General features: G+C 42.1%; 1 protein-coding gene across 2 annotated transcripts in view; it reads right to left on the bottom strand.

Annotated features, from left to right (window-relative positions):
- ZDHHC20 (zinc finger DHHC-type palmitoyltransferase 20) overlaps positions 1 to 23,695 on the bottom strand; it is a 1,413,520-nt gene that overhangs the window by 526,854 nt on the left and 862,971 nt on the right. The window contains exons 8-9 of one of the 2 annotated variants that reach the window (XM_069640341.1): positions 9,364 to 9,399; positions 7,609 to 7,741 (exon numbers count right to left, since the gene is read on the bottom strand). In XM_069640341.1, coding sequence (XP_069496442.1) covers positions 7,609 to 7,741; positions 9,364 to 9,399 — 169 coding nt within the window. The remainder of the gene's footprint in view (positions 1 to 7,608; positions 7,742 to 9,363; positions 9,400 to 23,695) is intronic. The other variant, XM_069640342.1, reaches the window with a different exon arrangement.

Below are 23,695 nucleotides of genomic sequence, written 5' to 3'. Positions count from 1 at the left end.
GGATTACCCATGGGTTGATTCTGGGATGGTGGAACCGGTAACCCTCGGCTCTGTTCAACCCGCTGGCTGCCCTATATATTTTAAAGCAATACCTGGAACTTAAACATTTGCTGCAGAAACTGTTTTCCTGGGTACCTCAGTCTAAAGACCCCTTTCCTTCTAAAATCTGTATATTCTGTGTCGTTCCTTAAAGGGTTGGGTTATAGCATTTTTATCTGATTAAAAAAATATATGTTTAGGTTAAAGTATCCTATTTTTACAGCACCTTGGTTGGACATTCTTTTATTTTGTACAACAGTACTATAGTCATTTAATCTGCTTCTGTGCTAGCTCACATCCATCCTAAATATTAAGCCTGCCATCAGACCATGCTACTTTTTTTTAATGTGGTTCTATTATGATTTTACCAATACAATGAAACATATGTTCTCAATATAGCATTTTGTCATCTTGTCAGATTCTCATACGCATCCCTCCCTCAAGTACCCTCTCTAACCCCAACTTGGAACAGTAACTGTCACAAAACGTTGCTTTTGAAGCAGCAGGTTTCCCGGGTCAAGAGTCTGCGAGGATAATGCGTGTTGGTGATGATCAGTCTTTTGTTAGTTTTTCTCAGTTATCTTGTGCTGGTTTTCTCATCTGATAGTACATTCAGGGGGGTTTGTCGTCCGGTTTGTACTAGCGCATTCCATGTTGTAATATCTGTGGAACTTTCTCTTCTTCCCTGTTTTAGCGCCTCATACCAGATTGCTGTTTCTGCCATGGTCCACCTATTCGACCATGCTACCTTAAAGAGGCGAAGGTGGGATTGTCCGTTTCACCTTTAGGATTGCGATCACTGCTGGTTTAGTACTAGTGTGGGGCTGTGTAGGAGTTTTATTCACTACTTGTCCCTGTAATCTTGTGGCACAGTAGTCTTTTAGTCATAGCCTAATTTCTAGAAACCATTGGGAGACTGTATAACAGGAGAAAGGGTACATTTGGGAGCATGACAATGCAACAATCTGAAGATTGTGAATACTGTGGTTAAACAAAAGACAAGGATTAAAGTTTGGGACCACTGGACAAAACATTTTGATTTACATACTCTTTCATGGACTCATCTTTATTTTTAGATCCTTCATCAGAATCATTTTTGGTCCCATATTCTCCATCAACCAAACCAGTAGGTTAATACTCAATGTGAACAGGATTCCCACATATAAATGTTCTCTAGTTTTATGAACACAATGTTTTTACAATCAGTTATTAAAAACTACATTGGACTTACTAATGCTCAGCCCCACAGATAAAGGGTGTATCGGGCACTTTTACTCCCTAAAAATAGGCAAATACTCCCCAAAAATATAAATAGGGAGTAAAAATACTCCCAGCACAAATGCGAAATGGAAACATTGGCGAATGTCCTCCCTGCTTTCATCACCACAGCTCCATGTATATGTTTGAACCACTAGTATACATAGAGCCACAGGAAAAAACTATTATTACTGCCTGACCTGAAGAGATATAAATGTACCTTTTAATGTGCATGAATAACTTGGTTCAAAAACATATTTCTTACAAAACATTCCTGTGTTACAGGTAAAACATTTTTACTTGCCTATTAAATATTCCGACTGGGAATGGGACTTACTTTTTTTATTCCCTAAAAAATCATTTTACTCCCAACTTTAAAAAAAATAAGGACTAAAATACTCTCACGTCTAATTGCTAACCTCTTGAACCCCATGCTCAAGAAATTAGAACAACAGAAGACCACATCACCTTCAGGAAACGACTCAAAACCTGGCTATTCAATAGATATTGACAATCTGGAAGGGACACCGGCAACAATAACATCACAGACAAACAACTAGAGAGGAGACAACGAACCACAATCAAGAAACTGGCTAGATACCATCAAGCGGCAACCAAAGAGCTGCGCCAGAGGCTCCAACAGTCTGACAGTCTTACTAACCCACTTTCCCCTTCCTGTTCCTCCAATATAACTGACGCCACTACACCAGACCTTGGACTAGCCACACTACACATATAAACCATGAATCAATTCTATGTTCACAACCAACATCTGAGATGCTGAAGCCCACCTAAACTGAACACCCCACATAGTCCATAAAATCAACAACGTAAGTACACACCAGAGACACTGGATAGTCGTACAGCTAAGGCCACCTGCAACTCTGCATCCCTTCTGGACTCTAACTAGTGCGCACAACCAAAACCCACAACACACTAACACAGACTCGACACAGTACCAGACACCTGAGGCACTGAATCCAACCCATATGGTTACAACGCACAGGGCGTCTCACATGAACTCGCACATGCAAAACACAAAGACGCAAGTTCCTCACAGTTCTGAAAGTATCCCGTCAACCTATCCTCACCAACCTGCCCACACCCCTTTCTTGCAGAGCCACACGTGCCTGGAGACAACCCGTGGGTGGTAGCGGTGTGCGGTATAAATCAACAGAACATAACACTTCAAAATCCTATCTGGAGCACTGCTAATGATGCCTTGTCTTTTTGTTTACCTGGGATTCCCTCTTATTTGTTCCATTAGGCTAGTAAAAAATGACTTTACAAGGGGACTAGTTAATGTGAGTAGTATTTCAGTAAATGTCTAATTTCTCTGACATAATTTCTGCACTCATCTAAACTTTGGTTGGCTTGTATAAGTTTTCCATTGAGAACTAGTCTATGGTTTGCAAAGTTGCATTATGTCGACCCCAGTTATTTCTGGCATTTTGTTATGCAACGACCAACAACAGCATCTTTTGATGTTATTTCAACCTTTATTTTCTGCCGCTGCTGCTCCAATTTCTGTGGGCTGTTCTTTAGCCATCAAGGGGGGACTGAAACATCTACTTTGTAACAACCAGATTTGTTGTTTTTCTTGTAGAACAATATTTGATCAGAAATGTGCCTTTTCACCGTTTACAGCTGCTGTTGTACCACCATCTAAGATGCTTCCTGAAAAATAGTCTGTACCTCTTTTCTTTCCCTTGGCACTTTCTTTTAAACACAGTCTTTGGTTTTTAGAAATTAAGCTTTTGCATCCCAAGCCACATCTTTCAATGTTGATAAAGAACATATCCAGCAGGAGAAAAAAAGCATACCATACCAAATTTCCGAGGGCTACATCAGATTTTGGGATGCCTAATTTAAAACTGGGAGATTTCATGGTGGTTATGGGAATTGGTGCCTGTAAGGTCCTTAGTCGGGTTAACTGCGAAACGGACAATTCCTGATTTGCTATCGCAGGATGGCGGGTCATCGGTTTGCATCGGTTTTGTGATGCAAGCACATTAAGTCTACCATGATGTTGCTAGAGCTTATTCATTGTTGGTGTAATACTACTGAGATTAGTGCCGTGGCCAAAATTGCTGTAAAAAGAGCATATGCAGACTTGATCAAAGCAAGAACTTCACAAGTAGATTAACTCTGGCTTGTGCTTACTGGGTGAATAAACATTTGAACAGGAAAGTTATATAGATATGAGAAGTCCACCTTATACAAAGTTTCTATACTTGAAGTTGTTTGTTTTTTGAGATTTTATCGCTGGAATCTATGTTGAACTATTGGAATGTGTTACATTTGGGCAGGATATAAAATGATATGGCATTTATAACGTGCCAATACAGAAGTGTTTCAAGGAGTGACAAGGCAAGGGAGGGGTAAACAGAGGGAGGACAGAGACAACGATCTTACTGGGCCAGGTGACATTGGGATCGCGCAAGTGCAGGGGAGCGGGAAAAGTGCACGGGGAAGGGAGCAGTGCAGTACATAGGCTAACAGTAAAATAAACAAATAAAAAGTGTGGCCAGCTTGTGGCAAGGGTAAGTGCAGACATCAGGTGTCAAGTGCTGGTAGGGGGCTGTAGGGATACAGAACAGCTTGAGAGTGCAAAGGTTGCCAAGGGGGCAGTGCAGGTGTGCAACTGGCAGGGGGGGCACCTGGGCCCGAGATCAGAGGGTAGCCAGGTAACCAGTGCAGTTACAGTTTCAGCCAAACAATCAGCAGGGGAGAGAAGGAGAGAAAGCAGAAGCAAAGAAGGTGGTCTTGAGGTGCTTCCAGAACCGCAGGTGGTTCTCCTCAAGTTTCAGAGAGGCAGGGAGGGTGTTCCAGAGGGATGCCCCAGCCGAAGAAAGATCTACCACCAACTTGTTGCTTGGAGAAGCGACTGACCCTGAGGGAGTTGGAGGCGGATGAGCAAAGAGCTTGAGAGGGAAGAGATTTAGGAAGAGAGAATTGAAGGTATTGAGGCTCCAGACCACAGAAGGCCTTATGGACAATGCAGAGGGCATATGTTTGAGTTGCATGATTGCCAGAGAAACAGTAGTAAAAGTTCTGTTTTCCACTGGATACACCAGCTATAGAACCTTCTATTTAAAGCCATTTTTGTGAGACTTTTAAGCTCAGTCTTTTGCTGTGGCTATGACCTTGTGTAGGTCCACTGCCAAAGTTGCAGTAGTTGCTTCAATGAGCAAATGTATGGGCAGAGGGCATGGGTAACGAGAAATGCAATTAATTTACACCTGAATTCGGAACTCCATCATTTTAACTGACCTTTTTCTGTGCCAAGGAAAACACATTGCTGCCAAACTGGGGTGTTTTAGGGAGTGCTATTAAATATTATTTGCTCTGAAATGTTAAATCAGTGTTATGATCTAGTATTCCCGCTGTTCTACATGTCTGTTTTATGTGTGTTTTAACTGCTGCTGTAAGACAAAGCAGACTAAATCATTTGATGGAGTTCTACATTTTCTATACACTAAACAATATCTCTTCATCTTACCAATAGGACATTTTCTAGTTTTTTTGCCTAGTTTGGGCAGCATGTTCCATGATTATAGAACTGTATGTCTGCTCAAAAGGCAAGCTGGCCTTTTTACACATTACTGTACTAGTTGCAGGAGCATTACTGAACACCATTTTCACAGTACATCCAAGACTAGGGAGTAAGTAAGCTGCCATAGTGGTCACATAAAATTCATTAGCAATGTTTTCTGAAACTGCTGCAAAGAGGGGCTTTATCCTGATGGGTATTCTTGAACTTGTGAAGCCCATCTTCATGGGTATCAATATATTATGGTCCGGCCTGTGTCAGAACAGCACAACCACATTTCTGCAGGGTTAGATAGCTGTTTTCAAGTCCAGACACATCCATTGCTCCAACCTTACATCCATGGAAACTTTGAGAGAATGCTTCAAAACAGTGGACACAGGAGAGGGGTGGAAAAAGCACTTGAGTCTGGTTACTGGCAGTGGGGAAAGAGCAACTAGTGTTGGTGTTCTGTACTCTCCTGAATGTTTGCATAGCAGGAGAAATGTGGTGCCTCAGAGGCACTTCTAATGTAGACTCATTTTCAACTTTGGCCTTACTCTGCCTTCTCCTATGAAGTAGAATAAAATCCAGGGAGACTAGTCGCTGCTCTGAAGCACATTTCTTTCTTTAGAACAGAGTGGAAGGGAAGCCTACGTCAAAGGATGTTAGTGCCACACTATTAAGGAGGACAGAAAAGATCATCTTATGCGCACAATGACCCCACATGTGGTGCTGCTGAATGTTCTGCTATACCCAAGGTAGGGTATTTATTTATGCTAGTGATACCCTAGTTTCTCTACATAATCATACAAGGTACCGCATCCCAAGTGGTCTTACAGGGGAGATGAGTTCAGTTTGGAAAGAAATGGGGAGATAGATAAATGCCTTCCGGCTGGTACCAGTGGCTGATATTCCTCCATTTACTGTGCCCAGTTGCTTACTCCATCTTACAACCGCCTTATTATATGATGGATTCTGAAAATGATGGATGGTACAATACTTCCATGACAGATCCATTTACAAACTGAGTATCTGTAGATCTCTGAACAGAAAACAAAAGATGCAAACATGTGTATCTACCCATGCCACTATGTAGGCCTGCAGGATTAGACACAGAGTGCTGGTTACTGCAAGGCCAACACTCTGAATGTGTTGTGAACAAAAATGGAAAAACAAATGTGAAATAATGACTAAACAGCAATACAACCAAAAGGAAATGTGAATGCAAGCAGGAATAATGTACAAAAATAGTGCTCCACCTGCAGGTGTTCATGTCAATGGGGTGAGGGAGGCACATCTGCATCTTTGGCCTCCCTGTTGCATGTGTTCTGCTAGTCCATCATCTGTGGCCAAATGGGGCTGGCTTTTAATTTGTCCACTGAATCTTGTGACAAGTGCCCCCTCTACTCTTGTAGCCCAGTAAATACAGATTGTGGAGCTGTAAAAACCAGCACTAACAGAGCAAATGGTATCTATTCTGAGATAAGCAGCTACCTTCAACTGCACATTTTCCAAAAATGTTCTCTGTACATCCTCTTTAATGGCATATTTTTAAAGCACATTGTACTATCAGATGACATCCCTGGACAGAAAGTGCTCAGCAAGGTAAAGGAGATAGTGTTGGTTGACGGCAGTGGTGTGCCTAGTTTCCAAAATGTCCTTTACCCTGTTGCCTGGGAAGGAGGAATGGTGTGATTGAGGTTTGTTTTCCTCATGTCAGTTCCCACTGAAGACTATGAAACCAGGCTCAAAAGATGTACAGCCTGAGGAAACACTTTGTGGGTGACCAGCTCCCTGACCGCCTTTTCCACCCAGGTGCATTGTCCCAGTTGTGTGTATGTCTGGTCTATCACTGCTGGTTGAGAGTTTGTGATTAGTTTGTTGTCTCCACCTGTACGTTGTACTGCCCCACTGTACACTATAATAAGTACTTGACAAGATCTGCTGCTTGATACTATTAGTTATCGTACACATTTGATGTAAGGCGACTGCACACACTGGTATGGAGCTGCCAGACTGCCTTTATTGATGGCTGCCCCTTACAAGATGTGGGTAAACAAGCACCCCAGCTACACCATCGTCCTCACTCTCCATCATCCATCCAACTGAACTTCCCACAGCATTATCTCCAAACTCTCCTCTTGATTGGAATGTGGAACACATTCAGCTATACACAGGATCTGCTGCAGCTAATCCACAACACTGGATTGGTCCCATACATGAACACTATACCATCCAGTACAATATAAACACCCCCCTCACACAACCCATTTCCATTAGACATGGCGAGACGTGGTTTCCTTTATATCTTCTCACCTTTAGTAATCAGGCCCTTATTCCACATCCTACCATCCTCCAACACAACAGAGTCGTCATACACTCTTCTGACTTGTTGCAAACTCCCCACAGCATTTTCTTCAAACTCCCTTTGTGATTGGAATCTGGAACACATTCATCTATACACCTGATGTGCTGCAGCTAAACCGTAACAATGGATTGATTCTATACATGAACACTCGATATGATACAGTACAACATAACGTGTATGTAAAAAAATAAAAAAAAATAAAAAAAAATGTTACAACGGTCAACCAATAGGACAAGCCCAGAACATCAGCTGTGATTTTCTTGGTTTGCTCCTTATGCATCAAGACATCTATCAACTAGGCACTTGTAATGTTCATCTGAAAAAGTATTCTATGTGCAACGCATTGGATCAATGATTCACAGCATTACCAATTACATGCAGAAGCTAAAATGTGATATTTCTGTTTACTGACCTATTGTTGATCTGTTTTTGGCGACTAGCCAGCAGTGATAGCTGAATAATGACAGTATACTAATGAAGAACATGGCCGCCACAAAGAAAAGGAAAAGGACGTGGAATTTCGCATGAGTGTCTTCAAGATCATTCTGGTGAAAAAAGAAAATTAGAATATTAGAAAAGACATTTTAATTTATACTTTTTAACATGCCTGTAAAACCAAGAGTATTTTAATGTATACTTTTTAACATGCCTGTAAAACCAAGAGTAGATAACCGTAAAAACATGTTGAATTTGACCATCAACAATGTCAAAATAATCCAATGAGGAGTTCCAACTAACATTTGACAGAGGAGGGGTAGTTGCGAGTGCTCCACAATATTACTAGAACCACAAGGGGAAATGCATGCTGTGGCTAGGTTCCCATCTACAATTTTAGATATTGTTTGGGCCCCATCCACATCACTTCTCTGTCCACATTGACCAGCAGTTCAGGAGCTGGAGAAGGGAGTCATGAGACACAAATAATCTGGACTGAATAAAAATTGCTCGACTCCTGCCATCCTCCAACTCCTGGTGAGGTCACATTAGAGGAAGTTACATTCTACATCACATTAGCATTATGGCATAGTAGGGGAATACAGCATTTAGAAACATCAATATGCTAATGACTCCCCATGTATATTTTAACGCCACATTTATAGATGTCTTGATCTAAAACTTAAAGACAGTTACTTGCCTAAATTCTGCAAAACAAATTACCAGGCAGGAATACTTCAAAGCATGCAAACACATTTTAAACTGGCAATGAAAAACTGGCTTCTACACATGCACTTGGTTATCAATAGATCATAAACTAAACTGCGGCAAATCCCTTAGTTTTACAATGTGCAATTGCACAATATCAAACAAACTTTGAAAATGATATCTTCAAATCAAATCTTTCATTAGCGTTGGTACATTGTATATTTCAAATGCTCAGTTCTTTCGAAATTATGGACAAAGTCAGCAGTCTAAAAAGCAATGCTCATTACATATTTAGAGAAATCACACTATGTTTGATACAAAACAAAAATCAGATTTCAGAAAAATAGGTCAAAACAGAAGCACATTTAATTTACATTGGAAACTGGCTTCTCATATAACCACCTATGAAGCCTTGCATGGCTTAGGGTTGTTAAAATTGCCCCACCGCTGTCACTTTACAAAGATTTCTAGTTTAGCGTAACTTCTATTCTAGGGCTCTCATTCTATTGTTATATCAAAATAAGTCATCTTGGAATGCAACAGAAGACCAAACTCTTGGATCAACATTTAAAAATGAGATTAATGTGCACAGCATGCTTCAGTATCGTTGTGCCACCTGGGATACAGCTAATTCAGTGGAATGTTCACAGTGTGGCTGTCCAACAGATTCATCATAAAGCAGTCAGTAACAACTGATACATGCCTATGGAGAATATCTATCAGAGAGAAAACCGCTCCTTCAAACCATCGGCAAAGAAAAGGAGATCTTGTGCAAATAGTATAAACAACCTCGGAACCAATGTCAGTAAGTGGCCATTATCCTCTCTTTTTGGGTCCTCGCCTATAGGACCAACCAGTACTAGTGTTAAGCAGGCGTGTTTTCAGTCATGCTACAATAGTATACTAGTTAATTTTAGTACTTGTTCTACATGCACCCAATTGGCCAAATTCCACAGTACAAAATTTAAAAATAAAACAAAAAAGAGCAAGAATGCAATAATAAGATACTTCAATATAGGTTTACCTTTGGGCAATTCTCAGCAGATTTCCTCCGGCAAAGCTTTTCGCAAACAAAGACAATAAAAGACATATTACCTTAAGAAAACAAAAATGGATGGATGGTGGAGTGGGCTTGGCAAATGCGCATGAAAGATTGATGCAGTGAAAATATGTTTAGATCACATGCCCACCAGAGCGAATTGGACATTATCCTTGATACAAACTCCTTGGATTATTTGCATAGTTACCTTAAATCCACCCTTTTAACATCTTGACAAAATATTTGTCGATAGTCAGGAATAAAATAGGACGTTTGTGTGTGCATGCTCAGAGCAATTTTCATTAGAACGACTTGTCAAGATGGCAAAATCTGTTTGGATATGACACATTTCATTAATTGTAGGCTTTAAGCGGTCTTGTTATGTTGTCAAGAACAATTAGTCATGCCAGTTCATGAAAACATAAAATAATATAATTTAGTACAAGAGCCGTTCAGTCAGAAATAATACACCATCAATATCAATGAGGGTGCAAAGTGTGAAAGAGCCCAGTCCCAACAACTGTAGCCGGATGTGCTTAACCACATTGAGTGTCATTCAGGGCCTTTATAAAATCGTCTACCTTAATAAGCAGACTAATGACACATTGTCAAACTGCATTCTGATAATTTTTCACCGCAGATCTCGCTTTTGAACTCGGTTCTCCCACTGTCAATTAACACTATAAAACTGCTGTTGGAAAAGAAACAGTACAAGTCCCCTTTTACACTCTATTGTTTAGCACTCAGGTGGCAAATATCACTTCCTTCTGAAACCATGGAAGCTGAGAGCTCAAATTCAAGTTCTCTGTTCCTTCACTTGATAAGACTGTAGGGAGGGAGCAATTCTAAGCATTAATTTATATGGAGATCAGTAATGCAAGTGTTAACCATACAAATGTAAGCCATATAAAGTCTTAATGGTTAAATAAAAAGGCGAGCTGCACCACTTTAATAAAGTTATAATCTGCTTTGCATTCACAGAAAAACAAGGGATAAGGGATACAGAAAATTAGATAAAAGGTTAAAGGGGGTGGTCAGTAAGATGGATGTATTCCCGTAGAGCTCGATCAAAACCTTAAGAGTAGGAATTCATCTTCCCATAATCCAGATAAAAGTATCCACGCTCCTTTTATATTCTTCTGGACCAGCAAGACTGACATTTGTGGTGTTTTAAGGCCACTGAGCAGAGGAATTCTGCCTCCACTCCTGCCCCCCTCTCCCTTTAACTCCCCAGGTGATGGGACCCGGAGAAGCACACTAGGAGGAAGAGCGGTTGGCAAACTTGCAGAGACTGGTCTGTAAAGGAAAAGTGCAATCAAGAAATAGGGTTAGGGTTTGAGATCCAAGATATGAGGTGAAAGGACAGGCCAGGGGAATTGCAACATGGATATTGGCTAATACCCCACTGGGCTTCTTGCACATAAGCACACCAAACTGCGTGCAAGACCCACAAAGGTTCATGACAGCGGAACTGGTAGTGGCGAGTCCCTAGAAACAGAAGTGTGCTCCACTAATCCGCAGAGCTGGAAGGGCGAGTTGCAGTGTGGATAGGCTGAACTATCAGGTCCAATTCTCTTGACTTTTCAGGCAATGGGGAGAAATCCGGCCTTGGTTCCTGCAGCCCTCCTCGGCATGCTGCCCATGGAGGCAGATGCACTGCACCATGGATCAGCTGAGCTGCAGGTTCATTCTGCTGGCATTTCGGGGCATCATATCGGGTGTGCATATGAACCCACAGACACCATGGAGGTCACCGGGAAGGTCTACCTGAGGCCAGGTAGTGGTGGGAAAATGGTTAGTAAAATTACCAGAAGAAACAGAATGAGGTGGATGGGCTGACCTTACCTAGGACTGCTACATTGTCATATATAAAGTGGCTAGCTGGTGATCTCTCTTCATCCTGACAGGCTTCCTGTATGACTTGGTAGCATGTGTATTGCCCACTAGCTGTTAGACTAACGGCGGTTAGCTTCTCCTCATCTAAAAAATCCTGTTAAGGAACTTCTTTAAACGCTGGAGACTCTGGAGTAAGATAATCATTCAAGCCCTGTCCTTAAGCAAGAACGGGCAATCTGTGGAGACACCAAGCTAAGCTAAATTTTCAGAGCAGGAACACCAATTAACCCCCTTAACCCTGGTGGTAAATCCAGAGGAAAAAGTCACAAAACTCCAGTGGAAGATAAAGTTAAGTCCATGTCCCTTGAATTAAAGGCAATCATTGCAGGTATTGGCACTAAGTTAGATGCCATGGCAAGTAATGTTGAGCATATCGAGTCCCAGCTCAAACAGACAAAATAACAGATTAGACGAAGCAGAATGCATCGTGAAGGTGAAAAATATTCCAATCCATGCTAATGAATATGTTAAGAATCTGGCAACACTCTTGAAAGAAATGGCTGAGAAGAATGAGAAATTAGTTTGCCGGAACAATTTGTGACTCCTTGGTATCCCTTATTCAGCAGCCGTGGGCAACATGAAAGAGTTCTTCAAAAAGATAATCCAGGAAATATTTCAACATTCTCAATTCTCTTCTATGTTTCCTATGGAGAGAGTGCATAGATTGCTGGCTCCCAGGCAGTTCGCACAGCTGCTCCTCACCCAATAATAGCCACGCTGCTTAACTACAGGAACAGGGATGTCATATTTCATGGCAGTGGGTGGGGCCCTTCAATTTGAAGGCTGTTTTTAAAATCGCTCAACTTCACAGCTTTGGTGCAATTGCAGAAAAATCTTTCTATAAAGTCAAGAAGGCAATGGCGGATACAATAGTTTATGCCCGGTCCTACAGGGCTTAGAGTATTTTCTGATGTACTAACACATTTCTTAGTTTCTCCTGAGGGGCTAGTGAATTTCTGGAAAGGTCTTGTAGATGTACGACTACACCGGAGCCTCGAAGATCACTGTGTGGCAGTAGTGGGTAGCATGGGCATGGTGACAGACTTCATAGTATCCATAATTTGCATAGACTCCTCTTTTGTGGCTTCCCCAAGTTTATTTGGTTTCACCGTGGATGGACTGCCTTTGCTCCTTCTTTCTTAAGTGGTATTTTGGGTACAATCCTATATGTTAGAAAATGTGCTCAGTTGAGGGGGGAATGTTCTGGTGGCATGACAGCTGCCTCCCAGAGTAATCCACTGATTTGTTCACATTTCTGTTGGTGTCTTGGGATGGAAGAATGGGATGGGCCATCACTGACAGTAGAGGGCTGCTCAGTGACGGTGGAGATTTGTTTTTTTTGGATTATATGCTTTAATGTTTGGAATCAAAGTTTCCAAAGTTCTGACAATGCTTTGGTGACCCGTGGAGTGGCACTTTTCATGATGGATGCGTATCTCAAGAACTGTGAACAGAGTGTGTAAGTCTAGGGCACCCGTTTGAGCTAGATCTTGGTAGTTGGAGGATTAAACCATCCCATCAAAGTATGGAAGGTTATTGTTGTACCTGCAGTGGCATCATGCAACCATATAGGTATGCTCAGCTTCAATGAATTTATAAAGCGCATGCCTTGGCGCTAAGCAAGGTACTTTCAACAGCTCAGACCCTGTAAGATAATTTTGACGAAAAGATACTTCTTCAGTAGCAGGCAGAAAGATAAATGGTCAGCTGTTGCCCAAATACGGACTGGAAGAGAATTCCAGCACGTAGCTGCAGGAACAGAAAACGCATGTGCACCAACTCGTGCGAGCCGTACCTGTGGAATAGAAATGGTACATGACGCTAGAGAACGGAGTGGACAGTGGGGAACATAGGGGCGAAACTTGCACTGTAGATGGCCCGGTGTACAATGCACATAGATTTGAACTGCACCCTCTGGGCCACAAGGAGCCAACGCAGCTGCCAGAGCACCGGGGAGATAGACATACGATAAGGACCAAGCACCATAATCCTAGCTGCTGCATTCTGCAGTACTTGGAGGCGGTGGATCAGATATAATGGCTGGGCTAGAGAGAGAATTACAGTGGTCTAATATGCTCAGCACCAGTGCAGCCACCACTGGTGCTTGAAACTGAGGGGAGAAATCCCAGAACCCTACGCAGAACTCTCAATTTGTAATGCCTGGACTGGCACACACAGGGACACCTGGGCCTCCAAGGAGAGGGTGGAGATTTTTACCCCCAAATCCTTCACCATGGACACCAGCCTACGGCTAGGGTCAAGAGCGGGAAAGCCAAGAGGCAGAGGTGGAGAGAGAAGACACAGAGTGGGGCCAACCACCATGATCTCGAACTTGACCCCGTTTAACATCAGCCAATTGTGGTCCATCCAACACCCCACGTCCTTCAAGCAACTCTGCAGCTGAGACACCAGATCGGGATGTGAGAGATCAAGCCGCAGAATGCTCTGGGTGTCATCACCTTAAGAGTAGCATCGGAGGCCGTGGGAGTAGATGAGCCTAACCAAAGACTGGATCTAAGCATTAAATAGCGTAGGGGACAAAGCCAATCCCTGGGGGACGCCAAATGACACATGAACACACACCGAACGTAAAGGTGGGAGATAAAGAGTTTGTGCCCGATCAGCAAGAAAAGCAGAGAACCAGGATAGAATTTGGCCAGTAATCCCTGCCACGGCCAGGGGAGAAAGCAGGATGAAGTGGTTGACAGTATCAAAGGCCGCCATGACATCTAATAGAACTAGAGCTCCCACTCCACCCTGATCAGAGAGATGTGCCAGGTCATCCACCACCGAAACCAGCACGCTCTCGTTCCCCCGGCCGGGACGGAAACCAGACTGGAAAGGATTGAAAAACAGAGGATTCCAGAGAAGAGCTCAGAAGGGGAGAGATCAAGGACTCCAGAAGCGTCATAAAGAAAGGGAGTAATGTAATATGATGGAAATTAGCAGGACAGGTAGGATTTCAAGGAAAGTTTCTTCAAAAGAGGGATCACCAGTGCATGTTTCAGCTGTGAAGGATAGACCACGACTGGCACAAGTGGTTAATAGCTTGAGCCACTCAAGGGGCAATAGTCCGCATTATATCCTTACACAGCGCCAAAGGAATAGGATCAAGGGCTGATTTAAGTATGGAGGTGGCCTTTACAATCTCCTGTGCTGAAAACAGAGAGAATGCAGACCATGACAACAAAGGGGGGCAGTCAGATGCAGCTTCAGGAAATGGCCAAAAAATGTAATGTCTCTTTAGGTAGCAGGCTGGGGGCCATGGTTAAATATTCTTTCGATCTCAGGCAGAGACTGTTGCCACTATTATACACTGATTGCTTCCATTTCAGATCCAAAGGGTGGTGAGTGAAGAATATGGTAGAGGTCACAATAGTCACAATATCATGCTGGTTAAAGTATATGTTCCCAATATAGATAGTACTGAGATCTATAGAGACCCCTCTAACATGGGGATGGGTCAGTAACACCACTTTAAATGTACACTGAAAAATCCTTCAAGTTGAGAATGGGTTATATATTGAGAATCATGGATCTTCATGAACTGATCAATAGCTGAGAGTATGTAAAAAACCTGTCCATGGGATTCACAGACTATTCCTTTGTCCATGTCTCCTCCAGAATTAATCTTTTCCTCCCCTGTGAAGCAGGTGCAGGTTGGGTGGCGGAGTGAACATTTTTCCTAGAAACTTTTCTGACCACTCTCCAATTTTATTGCCAATGCTCCTTCCATATACGGTGAGCCTACCAAGAACTGAGTTTTAAAAGGGATAACCTTCCTGGGAAAACACTTGGAACAGCCTTTGAGGAGGACATTGCAGACTTCTTTGTCCTCAAAGCATCATCAGCAGATTGTCCAACTGTGTAATGGAAACATTCAACGTGTTTATTTGAGATCCCTATATCGCCAGAGGCTGGGATATTGGGTACTATTAGAAGGCAACGGGACAGATTAGAGACTAAGCCGCAGAAGCTGGAATCGCAGCATGCCGGCTCTGAGTGAGATAGTTTTGCTGGAGATAGCGGAGACTCTGGCAGAGCTTTGAAAGACCAAGGAGAGGGAGCTAAAATTCCGAATGGGTGTATAGCTCTCAGAAGATATGATGTGGAAAAAGTCCTGGTTGCACACTACCATCGGTGGTGCAAGTTGAACAGGGCAGGGCAGACACAGGAAATAAATTATGGTTTCATACCCTGCATGTAGGAATATACCAACAATGCCTTCCGGAAATGTTATGACCATCTTTACCTCTCTAAGGTGGAAACAGCCACTAAATAAATGACTCAATTCCATGACCAGTTTTAGCTTGGTGGATTGATGGGGGAACAGAGAAGGTCCTGAGCATACACCTAAATAAAAACAAAATGAAAAAAGCTATTTAATTGATGAGCAGCAAGGATGTATGTAGGCCTTCATGGGAATGTTTAATTTGCTATTTCGATGCACGAGTCCCCAATATGTAATCAACTTAGCAAAGGTTATTGCAAACCCGTTCCTAGATTATCACTTCTGACCTTGGCCAACAGGTTCGTTTCTATAAAAGGGAGATCAATTTACTTCAGTTTGACACTACTATTTGCATTAATGCATTATATTAAACCCCACTCAATTCCTGCCGCCATACCATACTGTGCTATGTGTAGATGGCATATAACTCAGTTGAAACATTTTTCCCTGTCACGATACATAGGGGGTTAGACAGTAACTCTTAACCTTGGTTAGAATATTACTTCTTTGTGAAAAGTACAGTGTGCAAAAAGTGATGGCTACGGACTCTCAAAGTGGGTAAAAACCACAGTTTATCATGCCAGTCCTTTTCTACAGAGGGGCGCCTGCAACCTTTTTTGGTTAGAATAGTGTATAAACATCCAGTTGCCAAAGTCTGTGGTGATGGGTGGGTCTCTAGACACCTCCCAATACACAGATGTCTAGACAGGGATGCCCTACATTCTTCATCCGCTTTGCTCTTATGGCAGAACTGCTGGCAAGGAGTCAGAGGGCTTCATGGGGATAAATGATCAATATTATACGCAGTGCGACTGTCTCTCTTTATGCTGATGACTTAGTGCTATTTGACAGGCAACTTCCCCAGAATCGACTTGGCATAAGGAATGATTTAAGAACGCCTGTTGATTTTGCAAGGCTGAGGATTAATAATGGTAAGTGCTACATTTTCCCCTTCAACTGAGGCTACTGGGGACTGTGCTGGATTTTGATGGCTGTATCCCACTATAAAATACCTGGCGGTAAACGTCCCCACTCTCTGCCGAATTGAGGGAATTAATCCCACCTAACTCCCCAAGGCAGAGCCCGCCCCCTCTCTCCCTGGTGAGGTTAGGGAGGTAAGTCTGCTCCACAACGCCATCCCTAGGGGTCGAAGCAAGTAGGACTTCACCGGGAGAGGCTCCCCCTTTGGGGACAAGGACTCCTGTTCCTGTGAGGAACTCCCTGATGAGCCTGAAGTGATGACCTATATGGACTTGTATCATAACTCAGAAAGTTATCAGTCTCATGAACATAGTGTGAATCTATTTGGTCACAAAGAAGTTGAGGAAGTCTCCAATGGACTGCATTGAGGAGGCTGAAAGGGGATGAGAGATCAAAGAACCAACGAGCAGGCCACCAAGCCAAGAGAGCGTAAAGCTGAGAGAAGCACAGAAAGTCCCCTATGCATAGCAGAACGGAAGAAGGCAGGGCTGCTGCCAAACACAGAGCCTGCAAAAGCCCTTTCAGCTCCAACGTGAGGCAAGAAACGCAGACGCAGGAAAGCCAGTGTCTGAAACCGGAAGAGATTCCGAACTGGTGGAATAGAGAAGTCAGCGGTGGCATGGCCACGAAGCAGACGTGGTTGTCAGCTCGCCTATGCAATGACTAATACCACCTGCAGGAGTAAGCAACTCCTGACTCAAGTCACAGCATCAGTGACAAGAACTATCACAACAGGACGCTGAAGTAAGCTGCAGAGCTACAATTCCAAAATCCTGCAGGCATCAACAACGTTCCCCCAGAAGACAGAAGGTAATACAGTGAACGAGAATATCAGGAAGTCTGCAGAGACTGATAAGTTAAATGAAACCCATCCCAGTATTAACGTGACCAGGATTGGAGGCAATTTGTAGTACCAGAACTGTATGAATGAAGTAACAATAAAGCAAAGCACAGAGTGGGGGGAGAGAGAAAACAGAGTTTGCCACCCCAGGAAAAGAGGAAAGTCACTACATAGTTTAAGAATAAGAAGGGACTATACCCGAGAAAGAAATTTGGGGAATACCAACCTGTGAGCGCAGGAAGAAAGGACTCATACATGAAATAGCACTCATGGGAATGGGTGAATGGTAAATGGAAGCAAAGATGCCAAGACATCCTAGAGCAGTGCAATATATTAGAGGGTCTGAAACCCCGCAGGAGAGAAAGAAGGAACCTGAACAAAGCGAAAATAAACCCTAAAGAGGTGACAAGGGAAATGATCAGTGTCCTAGAACTTAATCCAGCAGATAACGAACGACTATCTGCGCATTGCTTATTGTGTGTACCATAATTAATACAATTGCTGTGACAAAAGAGCAACCGGGAGAAGGGAGGCATTCTCCTGGCCCTAGTTATACTAGTGGTAGGGTCTGATAGATTCGATTTGGAGTGTGGACAGACATGCTTTATTTAGAAAATAGGCAGGGAACATGCCATAGTTTTAGGGAGAGAAAGGCATTATTTTATGTTCAATCAACTATATAGTCAAAATGTCTATAGAGCGTGAGTGTCCTCCTCCTCCTGATCCTTCACAACTCCCATTTGGCATGGCGGCCTAGCAATGCTTAATCTTGAGCTACACTACTTGGTCACACAGTACCTATTACCTGTCATTGTGCCGGATACTCCTCCACACTAACCACATTTTCTTCAGAGGGCTGTCGTAGCTGCAGCTGCATTTTGTTTCAGCAATGTTGGGTGAGGTGAAGGACTGCAGCAGAGAAATTAATTTTGTCAACTGCACTTTGGCACGGACATGTTTGGATAACAAACCTGGAATGGCAGTCCCATATTCTCCTCAGATCCTTCGAACAAGTGCCTCAGATCCTTCGAACAAGTGGTGGGCTTCCCTATAGCTTCAGTTACTGTACATTTCAGTCATGGATAAATGAGGAGTCAAATGTTTTGCAGACCTTTGTCTATTATAGTTTCATCTCTTTGAAATAATTTCAACAGTAGAGCGCTACATCTCCATTGAAGGCATTTCTAAACCATGTAGTACATACTGGACTTAAATCTTTCCTTCCGGGTTTCCAGCCACACCTCCATTCTATCCTTTCATGGAATATGAAATTCCATCACAGGGGACGAAAAGCGGGTGTTCGCCCTATCTTCTGTATTATTTAGAAATGACAGCAATAAAATCACACAGGAACTCTAGGGATAGATACGAGGCAAATGTTGCTGAGGAATTAAGTGGGCTTATGTTAATCAGCAAACTAAATTGTTTTCTTTAAACAGGTGTAGGTCAATCCATTTCAAATTCCTACACAAAGTGTACTATACTCATTCTCGCCATCTAATCTTCACTGAAATGCACAGTGACTGATAGATGTGGCCACCAAACAGATTCTTTTTTTCTACTGACCTGTATAGGTTCCCCAATTATCAGATTTGAAAGAGTAGATTTTGAAACTGTTAGTACCGTGGTAAGGTAGATGATTGATAGGTCACCGGTGATGGACTGGCTGTGGTATAACAGGAATGTCAACAAGGGACATATGATAATTGTAGACCTGGTACTAGTGCTGGCTAGATGATGCATGGCTAATGCCTGTTTTAAAGGAACACCTCCAAATATCGGGCCCTGGTTATATGACACTACATACTGCAAGGATCAAGTGGAGACACAGAGACCTGGATGTGCCAGCAGCATGATTGAAAGACATTTGGGCCCATTAGAGAACTATCGATCGGGCAGGCTGGTTCAAAGTCAAGATCTGAAATGGACATGGGAGAAGACTTTACAGGAGTCCAGAAGGTTTCAAGTGGGTGTGCCATGCTTCCATATTGAATCACGACATACTTCAGTAGGTCACGTAATGATGTATTTGTCAACTGTGAAGTGGCTAGTGTTCACTTATTTTGAGGCTTCAGTAAAAAAAGAAATACATTTTTTAAAAAAAGAACAGCACTTCCCAATCAAATTGAAAATGAAAATGCAAAATCTTTTGTGTTCATGCATCACACAGAAAGAGAGCAATAAAGTAACACTACTCTGAAAAGCTCTTGGCTATTGTAGCAACATGGTTGCATGCCAAGCTAGGTAGAGAGAGAGTGATCTGCCTATTAAAATAACCTTGCTGCATATTTTCTTACTTCATTGCCAGGCAGGCCTTTTGTTATTGCCTCTCCTATCAATGTTTGGCAATTGCAGCCCACCATGACTTTTCCCATTCATCCTCGACAAATGTGGGAACTATATCCAATTGTAGAGGGATTGTAATGCATTCCAAAACCAATCTATATGAATGAAAAATATACCTGCTAATAAGCCCAAAACATGGCCCCATCCAGTCGAGATAAAATTTAGGTAGCTAATTTAATAAATAAAGAAAATGCTAAATAAATAAAGAAAAATGTATTATTTGTAATGTAACTGCAACATTGTATAATAATGAGTTTAACTCTCCTGATCTTTCGCCGTGATACCCTAGGGTCTGGGCGAGTAACAAATGTAATAAATAAATAAATGAATAAATAAATAATTTGAACTGGAAATTACTCATTTTTCTCTACCCAAACATTTTAGAAAGTAAATGGCAGCAAATTCTTTTAAACTGCTGCATTAGTTGAGATGTTATCTTCTCTTGCAAACAGATCTTCATTGTAGTTACGAATAAGGGAACAGTGCAATGCTGCAGAACATCTACAGTCCTATATGCCCCAACACACTCAACAACACAGTAATCAAGAATATAAAATAGAATCAAACCCTGCAAATACGGCTGCTTTTTAAACAGCAATGAAAGGATTGGTTGCACCCTGCATTAAGACTACTCTGTGGGGATAAAACATGATGCTGTGGGGGTCAGAAATGAGAGCCAGACACAAAGTGGTAGTGTTTGCAACATCAGATATCTTTATTAAAAGGAAAGGGTTGGATAATTATCTATCTGTCCCTATCCTAAAGAGAGTTTGCCTACCTAGGAAACAAACTGAAGATTTATCTGTCTCGTGAAAATTATACACACTGTCCTTGTGTCCAAAACATTAATCTGACCCTCACACCAAACAACTAAGAATGTAAGGAAAGTGTCTCTGATGCAAGGTTGGTGAGAAGTGTTCAAAAAGCAAATCGATAAATTCAACAAAATAATCCTTAGATCAAAAGTTTGTTTCCCCCTTCCCATGGATGCCTCAGGTAGGATGGCAATAGAGTTCCTTTCAAATAATGGCTTATTAAAGATGGTAAGGTGTCTCTTTCCCACAACCACTTCGAGGATGACTAAAGTGTCTCTTTCAAGCAATCACTTAAGGATGGCAAAAGTGTCTTTCAAACCAATAACCTCTTCTGGAAAATCTCCTGGTGTACTCTCCTGCCAGGAATCCCTTTGTGGGGTCTGCAGATCCCCTGGTATACTCCCCTGCCAAGTATCTTCTCCCCAATTGCTTATTGCCTGATGCACTTTTTTCACAACGGCTTCTCTTTAATGTTCCCACTGTCTTTCAGTATATAATAGTTATATTCCTTCCCTGTGTACACTTTCTTTCCTTAAGGCATTAATTGTCCCAACTTTCCCCATATTGACATTTCATATATGGAGACTTGTTCAAGTTAGACCACTTTATTTCTTCGATAGTATTCATCTGCTTTTGTCATACTTGCTCCAACTTTCCCCATACTGATATCTTGTATATGGAGATTTGTTCAAGTTTGGTCTTTCGAATCCTTCATTAGCATTCATTGGCTTGTGGCAACACTTGCTCCAAATTCTGCCTTTGTTTTCTGCTTATTCGTTATTCAAAATGAGTTCTTAAGGCTTCACAAGCTGGTCAGAATGCCCCGGGCCCCCAACATCTCTGGATAGACACACTGGTGTCTGGCACTGCCTACAACCCGTATCACGTTGTTGCAGTCAAGCTTTTACCTAGGGATGGCGTCTTCCGTTATGCAGACCTTCTCTCAGCTCTTCCACTGAGTCTTTCACCTGCCGGTAAGCCTGCTGTTCCAATACTCTACTGCGCTGCCGGTAGCTTGTTCGCTACTGCTGGTTCACTAACAGTCCTTTTCCATTCCCTGCGGCTTCCTCCATTGCCCTGCACTTCTCCGGCGAGCACTGCCAGCAAGCGCCAACTTGGGAACAACTGTCCAATAAGTAGTAGTAAAATTATTATTTATTTCGGATAACAGTATCCATAAAAAGTCAACATTCAATCACATACAAAACACACAAGTGTAAAGCAAATGCCCCCTTTACAAAGCATTTATTCCCTATAGTCACACGTCACCACAGAACCAAAATCCTCCTTTATCTGCTCATATAGTGCATAGGTTTAGATTTCAAGAAAGCTTCAGCTCTATTCAGGTCCCAAAACAGATATTCTTTCAGAGGCCATGCCATTCTCAACTCTCGGGTCTGCAATAAAACACTTTTTAATTTAATGTAATGCTCTCCTCCTTTTGATTGTTGCTGAGGTCCAGTTTTGGAATTATGAGGATGTTAGTATCTTTATACTTCAGAATCCTTGCTTTTTTCCAGAAATCAGTATCCAATCTCTCACACCTTGTCTAAATGTGATTAGAGCCTGCATTACAGATTTTCTTGGTTCCACTTCTGGATGTTATGCCCACCAATGTAAGTACATGCTTTTTTCAAACAGCTGGTGGGAGACAGAATCCATTATCTGGTTAATGAGCAAACTTTTCCAAATGTTTCTGGACAAGACTTTGCTCTTTATCAGCACCTTAATCTCTTATCTATTTGTTAGTTATGCGGTCAGCTTGTGCTTTATACCTTCATGCACTTCCCCACCAAGGACTCGGATGCAACTTCTGATGCTCTAACCCAATTGTAAAGCTCATCAATGTTCTCCTAAAGCATTTATTACAGTGTACTTTTCCAGCAACAAGTGTCTAGAGAGGGAGGCTGTTTGTAATGTTGTGGTTCCTCTGCCTCCACTATAGCTTGCTAAAACATTTCTACAAAAATATTATGCATCCACGTCAGAATGTTTTCACAAAACTGTGTGATGCTTCATAAAATGGAACAGCAGATGGTATTACAGAAGGCTGCAAAAGGTTGTGCTTCCTATTCAAGAAAACCCTTTGGGAATTTTTGCTTGAACCTAGTACAAAAAAACTGAAAGGATTGATGCCAAATTGGTCTATAAATGGACATCTGCTCCAATTTGAATTTTATTTTGATTGTGAAATTTAGAAATGTTTTATTGTGTAAAAAAAAATAAAAAGCAAAAAAGGAAGTATGAAAGAAGTTCCATATTTTGTCTGTTGGATGCCAGCTCATGGAGCCAGGGTGGGACACTGAGCCAGGGAACCGACTACACACAGGGTGTGGCGATACCTAACAAGAGGCCACAGGTGCTCAAACTAGGGTAGCAGGGCAGAAAGAAGGCAAGGTCTAGCTCTAAGCTCTCCCCTTCCTAAAGGAAAATGCAATTGTATGTAAAATATTAATGTGATCAAATATTAGCCTTAATTTCAAGCTTCCAGTTTTCATCTCCTGGCATCGATAATCATACTTCAAAACTGGCCCTGATTAGCCAGCCAAAAATGTAAAATACTTCCCTTCATTAGATTAACTAATCCACAGGATGTTGTCTACTCCATGCTTATGGGACAGATGTAATCAACAGAGGTCAGATTTCCTAAAAATATATATTGGCCATTATCCAATTTAGAGTCATATAAACCTCTTAAAACATTATACAATGTCTACATTCACATACTTTTAAAAAAACACTTTATTGAAGCACTTGCTTCAGAGCATTACAAAATTCACTTGCAAAAAAAAAACCCATGAAAACTAGCAGCGAGTATACAGCCACATATATACATAGGCATTGCTTTCAAGGTGATAACAATGAGCGATGAGAACAGCAACGCATACAAGGAAGGAGGGAGCCACGTTGAAGAATGCGATGGTAACCTGGCGGAGGGACCACAAGGGACATATTTAGTCAGATAGGCGGTCACCCCAAGTGCACACAAGTAGGACTTGAAGGGCATCCATGTGTCCTTCCGGTGATTCGCTGCTTGCTGCATAGTAACCCACTGCTCCTCGGTATCACTATCCCAAGCAACAGTCTTCAGCCATTGATCAGTTGATGGTACAGTGGGTTTTGACCAGTGTAGTAACAAAACGCATAGGTAGCTACAAGCATAAATTCACTAGTTTCTGCCCTTTTTCCTATGCTCTTCAAAAACAT

The sequence above is a fragment of the Ambystoma mexicanum genome, chromosome 7q (assembly GCF_040938575.1).
Source record: "Ambystoma mexicanum isolate Mex_15411 chromosome 7q, UKY_AmexF1_1, whole genome shotgun sequence".
Taxonomy (NCBI): domain Eukaryota; kingdom Metazoa; phylum Chordata; class Amphibia; order Caudata; family Ambystomatidae; genus Ambystoma; species Ambystoma mexicanum.
Note: the sequence above shows the minus strand (reverse complement) of the source record. Positions and strands in the feature narration are given on the sequence as shown.